Source organism: Sceloporus undulatus, chromosome 5, assembly GCF_019175285.1.
Source record: "Sceloporus undulatus isolate JIND9_A2432 ecotype Alabama chromosome 5, SceUnd_v1.1, whole genome shotgun sequence".
Taxonomy (NCBI): Eukaryota; Metazoa; Chordata; class Lepidosauria; order Squamata; family Phrynosomatidae; genus Sceloporus; species Sceloporus undulatus.
In genome coordinates this window covers 13,683,624-13,695,262 of record NC_056526.1, presented here as the reverse complement: position 1 = coordinate 13,695,262, position 11,639 = coordinate 13,683,624, and the positions used below count along the sequence as shown (strand labels likewise).

At 41.7% G+C, this 11,639-nt stretch overlaps 1 protein-coding gene across 8 annotated transcripts in view; it reads right to left on the bottom strand.

Moving 5' to 3' along the window:
- Nucleotides 1-1,852: 1,852 nt before the first annotated feature.
- LOC121931873 (solute carrier organic anion transporter family member 1C1-like) overlaps nucleotides 1,853-11,639 on the bottom strand; it is a 42,647-nt gene continuing 32,860 nt past the window's right edge. For all 8 annotated transcript variants that reach the window (XM_042469979.1, XM_042469978.1, XM_042469981.1 and 5 more), the window contains 3 exons: nucleotides 10,880-10,944; nucleotides 10,067-10,184; nucleotides 1,853-4,819 (listed from right to left, as the gene is read on the bottom strand). In XM_042469979.1, coding sequence (XP_042325913.1) covers nucleotides 4,600-4,819; nucleotides 10,067-10,184; nucleotides 10,880-10,944 — 403 coding nt within the window. In that variant the 3' untranslated portion in view covers nucleotides 1,853-4,599. The remainder of the gene's footprint in view (nucleotides 4,820-10,066; nucleotides 10,185-10,879; nucleotides 10,945-11,639) is intronic.

Genomic DNA, 11,639 nt, shown 5'->3' with positions numbered 1-11,639 from the left:
GTTTAACTCTCATTTAAATCCTGTTTGTCCCCTAGTGTGATAAAGCAGTAGCAATGCATTAGCCAGCAACTCTAGCCTATGTACATGTAGCTTCATCTTATGGAAGGTATTTCCTCATGGTTTAAGAAAAACAAAGGCCCGTTATAAACGGGCACCCTAGGACGGACTCAGTCCGTGCTAGGGTTAGAAAGGGGCATCTCTTCCAGAGGCCCCTAACCCTAGCACGGACTGAGTCTGTAACAAATGGCGGCGGCCGTTCCACATGGCTGCCACCATCTTGACGTAACGGATGCTCTGCGTCCACATGTCACGCCCCCGAAATGATGCCGCGAGTGCACGACTAGCGCCTCGCGGCATCTCTTCTGGGGAGCAAGAAGGAGTGCGATTTTCATGCTCCTTCTTGGCAGCGTCCGGGAACCGCGCTGTTTGGCTGCTGCGGTTCCCGGACTCTGCAACCGGCGACGGTGCGAGACAGCCCCTTCTGGGCCATCTGTAACGCGCCAAAGTTTCTGAGACTTACCTAAATGGACGTCCATGTAGCAACTCCAAACCCATTTAGCTGCCAATAGCTTGGACTGGATCTTACCTGAGTAAGTAGGAATGACTGGGTTGTTCATGTAGTAACACATAATAGCATGAGAGGCAATACCTGAAACCTATTTTTAAAGCATTACCATGTTGACAAAATCCATTTCCCTTAAAAAACAAACTATAGAATTATCTTAGAGGACTGGGTGTTTCTCTCATAATTTGGCTGCATCTTTTTCTCTAAAGGGGAGAGGAAGGTGTTTTGTACCCATTAACAAGGAGGAAATAAAAGTATCTCTAATGTGCACCACCACCTCCTCCTCCTCCTCCTCCTTTTTATCTTTTTTTGAAAGAAGCAAATCTGTTTTGAGAGCTTTTAGCACATTGTGGTAATTTATTGGGGAATTCAAGTATTTGGGGGGAGAAATTTCTGCATGTGTGTGAGGTAGCACTACTGTTCCAGCAAGTCAGTATTATATGGCTTAAGATAAATGACAGAACAGTTCTTTCTTGTCACTAATGAGCCCAAATGATAATTCCTGATCAGCAAGCTTTGAATGGAAATGTAGTAGGGAGAGGTGTGGTAGAAATGAAGAGAAGGGGAAAGGCAAGGTATACTTTCATGGCTTGATATCAAAGCCCTCTGACCAATTTGCATGCATAGTTTGAAGTATCATTAAGAATCAGATTATGACTTCAGTTTCAAATTGACAAAGAATATTTACTTTGACAAGGCTCATGAGTGGGTGGGATGATGTTGCCCACACTTCAGTCACCAAATAAAATTATCCAATTGCTGAAGCCTTGCCTTTCACCAGTATTTGTCAAAAAGATACAGAAAAACCTTAGGATTGTTATCCCCCACCCCCTTCCTGCACACCAAAAACTCATGTAGCTATAGGCCATGGGTTTTCTGAACTGGATCAATTAGAAAGGATGTTGCAGTTATTTGTCATGCTGGATTTTCATGGTGGTTCTCTACTGTTGTTGTGTACCATTAAGTCATTTTTCAGACCCAAAGGCAAACTACTATGGGTTTTCTTGGCAAGATTTGTTCAGAGAAGATTTGCCATTGCCTTCTTCTCAGGGAAGAGAGAGGGTGGCTTGCCCAAGGTCATCCAGTGGGTTTCATGGCTCTTCTACTGGAGCTATTATACCCAAACTTTACATATGTCTGTGCCCATGGAGGCTGGTGTTTCACATTGTCAGTGGAGCAGTGACTCTCCTTCAGGTGAAGTCCAAACTATAAGGTACTAAACATATTCTGGAGGCATTATTCAGCACCTTGGATAACTCCTTAAATTAATAATAATAATAATAATAATAATAATAATAATATATTTATTTATTTATAGCCCGCCTTTCCAGAGATCAAGGCAAGTTACAGAGAATGCCTTTAAAATACAGATTATAATCTGGAGCAAATTCAAGAGCCAGTGTGGCATGGTGCTTTGAGTGTTGGACTACAAATCTAGAGACCAGGGTCTGATTCCTCATTCAGCCATGAAACTTTGGCAAATCACATGCTCTCAGCCTCAGGGAAGGCAATGCCAAACTTCATCTGAACAAATCTTGCCAAGAAATCCCTATGATAGGCTCTCCTTAGGGCCGCCATAAGTGGGAAACAACTTGAAGGCACACAACAACAACAACAACCTGACGTAGGAGCCATCAGTCACCTGTGCCTATTGAATTTACTAACTGATGGAGAGGAAGGGAGAACTCAGCAGTTGGATGTCAAATTCTCAGGCAATCTATGCAGAAAAGTGGTGGGAATGGCAGAATGCATCTCTGCCTGGGGATGTAATTCTTTGCCAATTTTGTTCTTGAAGGAAGTAGTGGGTCATTTTATCAATGTTCTTCCTCCTGCAAGAAAATCTTTGAAAATTGCAGTTTTTGAAATCCAGTTCAGGACTTATTCTGTGCAAAGTCTCTGTGTGCGCGCGCACACACACAGACAGAAAACACTATCTTGCTTTGTGCAGAAGATAATATTTCTGTGCAAAATAAAATAAAATATACAGTAAATTTTGTACAGAAAAAGTCCCAGCTACAAAGTTTCTGATCAGCCCGTGTTTCTTCTCATCAGGGTTTCCCAACACAATTTCTTTACCATATGTTGAATATTTTTGAATGTATTATCTGTCCCTGCATCTTTGTTTTTATTGTTGTTGTGTGCCAAGTCATTTCCACCTTATGGCATGCTATCAAAAGGTTTTCTTGGACTGAGAGGGTGTGACTCTGCATCTAGTAGATCTATCTACTAGGTAGATACCAGTCATGGCTTTTCAGTGCTCATAAGGTGCTCATGTGCTTTTGAATTCACGTGAACTTGTTTGTGCCACCACCACCACCACCCCACAACTCACTATATTGGGCATCCATTTCCCCCATGAGTTCTCCATTGACAAAAACAAGCAACCCACATTCGCAGAGGTTCTCCAGAGAACTGATAAAAACACACCATAGGTTGTCAGTAAATGCTTAAGACACAGGGGCGGGAAGACTCCTGAGAAAGAAAGAGCCCAGCTGCACACAACAAGAGGCTGGAAATATTCCTTGATTAAACAACTTCACTGCCACCCTGGGAAATTCAGGGAAATGAAATCTAAAGACATATTTTCCCTAGCTTTGTACACAACTTTATCATCACTAGCTATTTAGAGTAATAATTTCAGGAATTGTTTTGAAATCATGTTTTTTTTTTTGGTCTTGCATCAACCTTTATGAGAAAAGATGTTTCATACTTGTTGGTCTTATGTGTCCTTAAAGATTTCTTCATTGTCCTATAGGTTATACATGTGCCTGGCTCAAGAAACTGAACGAATTAAACAGATGCTATGGTTAGGGTCTGCAGACACTATGCATCCACCCATTCTATAGCCACTGCATCTTATTCCCTTGGATAAGAGTACCAATAATTTATTTAGAACCTGGAAGAAGGCAACCTTCAGCTGATTCAGATCTCCTTTTTTCTCCCTGCCTCCTTGTAAAGTCAATAACTGATGCATAGGGACTGACATGTCCCTAAAGTCTCCACTACTGGCTGCTTCCCATTTTTTCCATGTCCAGTCTGTGCCTGGCTGCGGGTGGGAGCATTTTAGACAATGGGTGGAAACTGACTGATAATGGGATAGAACTGGGATTATCAGGATTTTTCTGATGATTTCTAGCTGTGGGAGATGACTGAAGTCTAGAATAGGGAAATGGTTCATTATGTTTATTATAGGTAGTGATATCTGACAAGTGATATTGAAGGCTTTGAGGAAAACTGGGCTTGGAATTGCACAGATGGCTATGAAACAGGTTTGTTTCATGCTGCTGCTCTGCTTGCCTAGTTTTTGTTTTGGGTTTTTTTGGTGTCGTTTGCACCAGTAAATTTGTGGTACCTGCAAAGCAGATTTCTCTAGAAGGGCATTGGCTTTTCAGAGTGTGCATTTCTTGGGGAGACATGTTCTAGTAAGGGTTCAGCATTCAAAGATTGGTCAACTTAGAAAAGACACAGATATCAAGCTTATGGTCCTCTTAGTGGCATGTGGAAGGGAGACTTTTTTGCTCACCAGGCAAATCTCCCCTCACCAAAAACCAGTTTTGGATTCTCATTAGAAAAGCAAACAACCACGTCCCCCACAACTGTGCACAATACATGCTTCAAACTATATGCATGATTTGGACACATTTTTCTTTTGCATGTTGTTGGTGCACCGTCGAAATCTATTTTTTGTCTATGCAAAGTTTTCTAATGTGTGCATTTTTTCTCCAGACACATCTGCCACAGTCTGTCAACAAGAAGAATCCAGAGTACAAAAGGGGTCTGGCCTGCAGACGCTTTCAGAAGTGCTGATTTAGCAAAGTCCACTAAAATGTCCACCACCACAGGTTTCTCATACAAACCTGTCAGATGTTATTCCCAGAGATCTGACTTGGCTGGTATATATATATGTAGCCTGGATTGTCAGCATGGGATTTGGCATGGTCAGGAACTATACACACATAGAATCACATACACACAAAGTTTGATGCTGAAAGCACTAGCAGCAGCCACATGTCTGATCCATTAGTGGCCATTTTTCACAAGTGTGTGTCTTCATGGACTGAGATCATCCCAGAAGAATTATCTTCTTTCTTAGAGCCATTTGTTGATAAATTTACAGAGAGCACCTCAGGCATTCCACTGGTATTTCCCTCTTTTTTGTCATGCCTGAATCGCTTCATCATTAAAATGTAGAGAGTGATATATAAGATGCAGCATCCCAATCTGAGTGCAGCATTGAGTCCAAGATAAACATTTCTAGGATAGAAAAAAAACACAAGAAAGTTCAGCCATAACTGAATTTGAGGCATGGACCCAGGGATAGCCCAAGACATTTTTCTACTTGAGGCAGAATAGCAATTGACTTCCTGCACAAAAGCAAAGTGTATAGTACCAACAATTGGTTGAGTTACTGTAGCAAATGAAGCTGAAATATGACAAGCACCTCTGCCAGTCAGTAAAAATATATCAAATGAAATTTGTTAGCATTTCAATTTCAATTTCAAACTTTGAAATTAGTTTCAAGTTTAAATTTCAATTTTTAAAATTCTATTTTGAAATTTCAGTTTCAAACTCTGTTTAAAAAATAAGAACTTGCTAATCTTTTTGCACATTCAGAATCTGCACACATACTCTATTTAATGGGAGGCCCAGATCTGTATAGCTGTATACAAGAAGTGAATAAAATGTAGGCTTTCCCATGCTCTTGAACTGCATGTCCCAGCATCCTCACCAGCTTCCACTTTAAGAGTGTGTAATAACAACACAATAAATTATACATATTAAAATACAAATTAAACTAATAGTGCAACTAAAATAACAATGAAAATGATTTTAAAAATAGCAATAAATGAACAGTAATATATTGAAAGTCCAGCAAATCTGATAACCTTTGACTGGTAACTGGCAGTCCATTCTTGAAGCTCTGCCTGAAAAATAGGGCTCTTCTGCCAGCACAATAACAAGATAGTAGCTAGTTCAGACTCCTTTGTGACAGCCTCTGAGAAGCCTCTATATGTTTCTGTGTATGTGCCTTCAAATCACCTATCGATTTATGGCAACCCCATAAATTTAATAGGGTTTTTGAAGGCAAGGAATACTCAGATGTGGTTCTGCTAGTTCCTCTGAAATATAGCCTTCTTCATATGGTATTCATTGGTGGTCTCCCATCCAAATACTATCTAGAGGTGACCCTGCTTAGCCATCAGGATCAGACAAGATCTGGTGCCTTTAAGGGCCCTATATGCAAGTGGAAAAATAGCAGGTTTTAGATTTTGCCCCCCATATCTCATCATAAGGCATTCAGGGTAAAAGATTTTCAGAGGTAGTTTACCAATTTCTCCTTCTGCAAAGCACTAATAAGTGTTAGTTGTGATGTTACTGTTGTTGCCCGTGAGAGATCTTCTGCCAGTGTCACCCCCCCCCGCTAAACACAAATATATAGATCCAAGAGCAAATCTACCCCAAATCTTCCCAAGATGATTAAACTGAGACTGTTGTACTTTAGAAGTTTCATGAGAAGACATGACTCATTAGAAAGGAAGACAAAAATGTTTGGTAAGGTAGAAGGCAATAGAAAAGACAGAAGATTAGCACATTACAGATAGATGGACTCAATTAAAGAAGCCATAGTCCTGAGTTTGCAAGTCCTTAGCAGGACTATTGATAACAGGGTGAGACTTGGAGGTCTCTCATTCGCATAAATCAACGTTGACTGGATGGCAAATAACAACAGATTCCTTTCTAGACTGTTGGAGATTGGACTGCTGACAAGTCATTGTGTATATAAACTAAAACTAGAGTCACAGTGCTCAGTTTTAAGGACAATATACATGTATATTGAGCTCACTAGAAATAATAATAATAATAATAATAATAATAATAATAATAATAATAATATCTTTACGAGGCGGGAGTGAATGATAGATCTGGATAAATGCGTAACAGAAATAGCAAGGAGGGGCATGCTGGAGGTTGTTTTGCTGTCCACCTCAAGGAAAGCATAGGCCCGTTACAAACGGGCAGGAAAGTAAGCACGGAGCGCGTACTAGGATTAGAAAGGGGCGGTGCTTCCGCACCCCCTAACCCTAGTGCGCGCTCTGCGGGCACAAAATGGCGGTGGCCATTCCACACAGACTCTGCCATGAGGAAGTCACGACCACGCCGCCTCTATACAGGGCGGCGTGGACATGACGTCCTCGCTCCATGCTAGGGCGCTTAGTGTGCCCTTAGCGCAGAGCAGGAAGGAGCTCCGTTTTGGAGCTCCTACCTGGTTTGGTCTGCTGGGCGCAGCCTTCACACAGCTCCTCCTCCCCGCCGCCACGGGGTGTCCTTGGGGCTTGAAGCCCCAGGGACACCCCTTTTCAGGCTGCAGGGAAGCAGCCTTTTGCCGCTTCCCTGCAGCCTGGAAAGCGGCGGATTGGGGCCTCAGCGGCTGCCAGTCTAGCCACTGAGGCCCCAATACACCGGGGAAAGGGGCGGGTGCAGCCTGCCCCAAACAGGTGGTTTGTAACCCACCATAGTGTCAGCCTTGAAAGAGGCTGATTCTTCCACAGACACACTCTGGGTAACAATGGCCCCGTACAGACGGGCCAAAAGCGGTGTGGCTCCCGAAATCTAATACGTATGGGCAGCACCATTTTGACGAAGTGCCGTCTATATGGCGTGCATGTCCATGACGTGTTTTATGTGACGCATCCAAATGGCGCAGCACACAAGACACATCACCACGATGTCCCAGGGCACAAATGGCACCTTTGCGGCATTGCAAGAAGGAGCTCCATTTCGGAGCTCCTTTTTGCAGCGGATCATTGTCGCAGCTATGCAGTTACCGTAGCAATGATCCGGAGGAGAAAGGGAAGGCTTCTGGCTGCCCCTTTTCTCCTAATCTGTACCGGGCCAATATCTGGCCTCCAAAGTAAGGACAAAAATTATAAGAATACTAAAAGGTGTAAAACAGAGAAAATACTTTATGATAAAATAAGGAAGTGGGTGGAAAGTTAGAGGTTAATTTTTAAATAGAAAAATAGTTTTAATCATGTGTCATAAAACAACAACAATAAAATAAAGCCTGGCAAAGAAATCGTTTCTGGTGCAACACAACTAGTGTCAAGAATTCAGAGAAAGTAGAGCTGAGAATAGACAGAACTTATTCCTAACTTCTGTGTAGATTTCTTCCCTGTCAGACAACCATGGGGGAAACTTTTTAATTAAAAACCTTTAATCAGTTACTACTGTATGTGAGGCACTAACTTTCCAATTGAAAATGAATTGTAGAAAGCAGTTGGAATTTTTAAACTAATTGCTAGGTAGATTCTCCTGCCCAGAAACCATGAAAAACCTCAATGCTGCTATGTATGTATTCAAACAAGAAATAATCCATAATATCTGCATAAATCCTAGCCCTAACTAGCCACCTTTAGTGTGTTCAGCGAGGATTAAATTATTCTCAGTATGTTTTCATCCATTATCATGATTAAGTGCTCTGTTAAATGAAATTTAGTTTAGTCACTACAACTGTGAACATAGTCAGGGTCAGAGCTTGGAAAAGTTACTTTTTAAGACTGAGACCCTGTATCATTTCAGTGTAGCCCAAACCTGAATAGTTATGTTGGACAAGCACTATACAATTCATTCACTGAATATGAACATAGAGCAACATATCAGAAATGGTGAACATGCATATCCATCACCTTGTTGTGCGATGTGCAATGATAATGTGCATCAACACAATATTCAAGGTGCATTATTGTGCATCTACGACTGGATACATCCATTCTCCATTGTCCAACAGTTTGACTTCACATAAATAGGTCCAAAAATTTGACCTCACAATGCATGCCTGCGTGCAGCGGCATCACTGAAGGGAGCAGGTGTTTGTGGTGATGGACTGCACTGGATGACACCACAGAGGAGGGTTGACACCCAGCTGGGCCCTCCTCCCTCTTTGGTGCAAGAAGGGAGAATGTGCACCTTTCCCGGCTTCTTCATCACTGAGCTTTTTCCCAGTGGAGTAAGTCCAATGATAGAGAGCAGGAAGGGCAAATGTGCACCCTTCCCAGACCATACCCCCCACAATGAGTGACATCTTAGCTAGTGACACCACTGCCTGCATGTCATTAATTGTCATGTCCTTCTCAAGAGTTCAGCTTCATATGACAAGAACAGACTGCCACATATGTGCCCTCCTCCAGCTCAGTCTGATAGCCACCTGAGTTCTCCAGAGGAGGAGACAATAAGAGAGATAGTTCCATATCCTTGGAAAAGGTGAAGGCTTCTGCATGTGGCACAAACCCAGTCTTCCTATACAGGTGAAGTGAAAGGCTGTGCACACACAGCTGGGAAACACCCTCTTGAAATATGGTCCACAAGTTGGGTGGGGCTGAGTTGGTGGGCTTTATAAGACTCTTTCAGTCTGTAGCTACTGTGAAATATGGTCCTGTGATTTATGACCCTCAACTGTTTCTTGTCTCAGAGTCCAGAGGTCAGGAGCTGTAAATCAAAGCAAAATCCATGTAGGAGTAGCAAGATATCTTGCACTGCAGCCACACTGCAGAAATAATCCAGTTTGATACCACTTTAACTGCCATGGTTCAATGCTATGGAATTCTGGGAATTCTGACTCTGTTTTGGTGCCACAACAAACTACAATTCCCAGAATTCCATGGCATTGGCCAATGGTAGTTAAAGTGGTGTCAAACCAGATTATTTCTGCAGTGTGGATGCAGCACATTTCTTGCTACTCCTACATGGACTCTGCTTTGATTTACAGCTCCTGACCCCAGACTGTTTCTTATTGGATACTGTTTGTTTCTTTGGCTTATTGCAGTTTTGTCACTCTGCATTCTGTTGAAGTACGAAAGCAAGACACTAATGGCATAGTATAACTCCCAGAATCTCCTAGCCAACATACCCATTGGGAACTGCAGTACCCCAAAGTAACTTTTCCAATATTATTATTATTACTATTACTATTATTATTATTGCAGGCACATCAAATGCTTTGTCATTGCTATCTGGACAGAGAAGACAACTAAAAATGAAAAATAAACTGAGTTGGTATTATTCGGGGGAGGGGGTTGTTAGAATTAAGAAGTCAAAGTGAACACGAGTTCAGAAAAGTTACTCTTTTAGTCTGCTGCTCCAAGAATCTCCTGGACAATTTGGCCTCTTGCCATGCTGGCTATGGGATTCCAGGAAGGGTATTTTAAAAAGTAACTTTTCCAAGCTGTGAGTGGATGTTCCTTTGAGTCTAGTATGACCTGTCAATGTTCTTGAGTCTGTTCCCCCCCCCCATGCCTGTTCAGCCTGTAAACAAAATATTTTGAAGATGACAGTGACAACCCATGTTACTCATTCCTCCAAAAGAAATTGGGATTGTGAATACTGTTATGATCTACTCACCATGTGGAGGAAAGAGTAAATGAACCCAGCACCAACTCAAAAGCAAGGCCATTACACAGAACACAGTCCAGATTATAACAACATTTCTGTATCGAGACTCACCTAAAAGCTTGAGTATCATACAACCTGCAGGACCCTGGCCCTCCACAGGTTTTCACACTCCATTTCAAGCAAGTTAGATCAATCAATGCACCATAGTAAATTGGTGCAGGAAGTCCCCCTGTAAAGAAGATCCAGAAGTGAAGTAAGGATCTGAACTGATCTCACTATTAGGCTTTTCAATGTGTTTTTTCTACTCAAACACCATCATAGACTTTTTCTCCAATCCCCCTCATCCATAAGGCCTTCTCCCACATCCTCCAGAGAAACTGTAGGAGAATGTGGGGAAAAGCATTGTCTCCTGGGGCACCTCAGCAGTAGAACAAACCTCTCCATGGAGGTCTGACTGGTCCCAATTGTGGTCTCATTCCCACACCAACTGAAACATGAGGTTTCGTTTGAACCTAATTGATTTCATCCAATTGTATATGGTTTACCTTGACTTACACTTGCCCACTGAAAGAAACCAAATCTCAGCGACAAACACCAACAGTTGCCTGTAAAACTACAAAATTGCTGCAGAGATTGGAGCATAGAAAGCATAGACTACGGACATCACAACTGCTGGCCAGTCACAGCCATCCACAGCCAGTTCCATTTAAAATAGGGGTAGGAAAACTGCAGTACTCTAGGTGTTGGTCTACAACTTCTATCTGCCCTAGAAAGGGTAGACAGTGCTAGGAATTGCAGCCCAACCATATCTGAAGACATACTGTATGTACTGTACCCATTTAAATATATTTGTGAGACATAGAAGACATGTTTGTACTGTACTCATTTAAAAAGCAAACCAAATGGAATATAGGAAACATTTACCAAATATCCTCCCACACAAAGTTTCAATACCAACAGCAAAAGATTTTAATTCTGGTGACACTGTTCTGAAAAACAGAAGGAAGAATTTTAATAGTTGGTTTGATATGAACAAGGTAAATGTGGTTTCCCAAAGGGAGCAGGAGAAACCCAGAAACATGAGAATAAATGAAGCATTGTGACCGTCTCTAAGCTAAAAACAGCAAAATACACTGGCTAGTTGTAAAGCTCAAATCATCCTGAACTACAAACATTCAGGAACCCAGCTGAATATAAACACATGGGCTGGAGTAATGCACAATGGGATACCAGCTGGGGAATGTTGATATTTTTTAATGTGCAGACAGTGCTGTAATTGGAGACTTCTTCTATGCAAAATGTATACATGGTTGGGGGCTTCAGTCTTTGTAGGTGGATTTACATCTGCACAAATTACAACTAGGCAGTTCTGTAACTTCCATTTCCAATATGGGTACATTACTACATGGGGAGCATATGCTCATTGAGTCCAATGTACAATGGGACAAATCCTCATTGAGTCTGATGCACAGTGGGACACAAGTTAAGGAGTGTCAATGCACATTGGTGTTGCCTCCTTATTTTATCTAATTCTATCTTGTATTACTATCTATTGTTTTATATGTATTTTGTAGAATGTACACCATTGGCAGGTTTCATTTTTATCAATTTTATTGTCTGTATGTACAGTGCTGTGTAAATCTACAGCAGTATATAAATAAAGTATAATAATAATAATAATAAC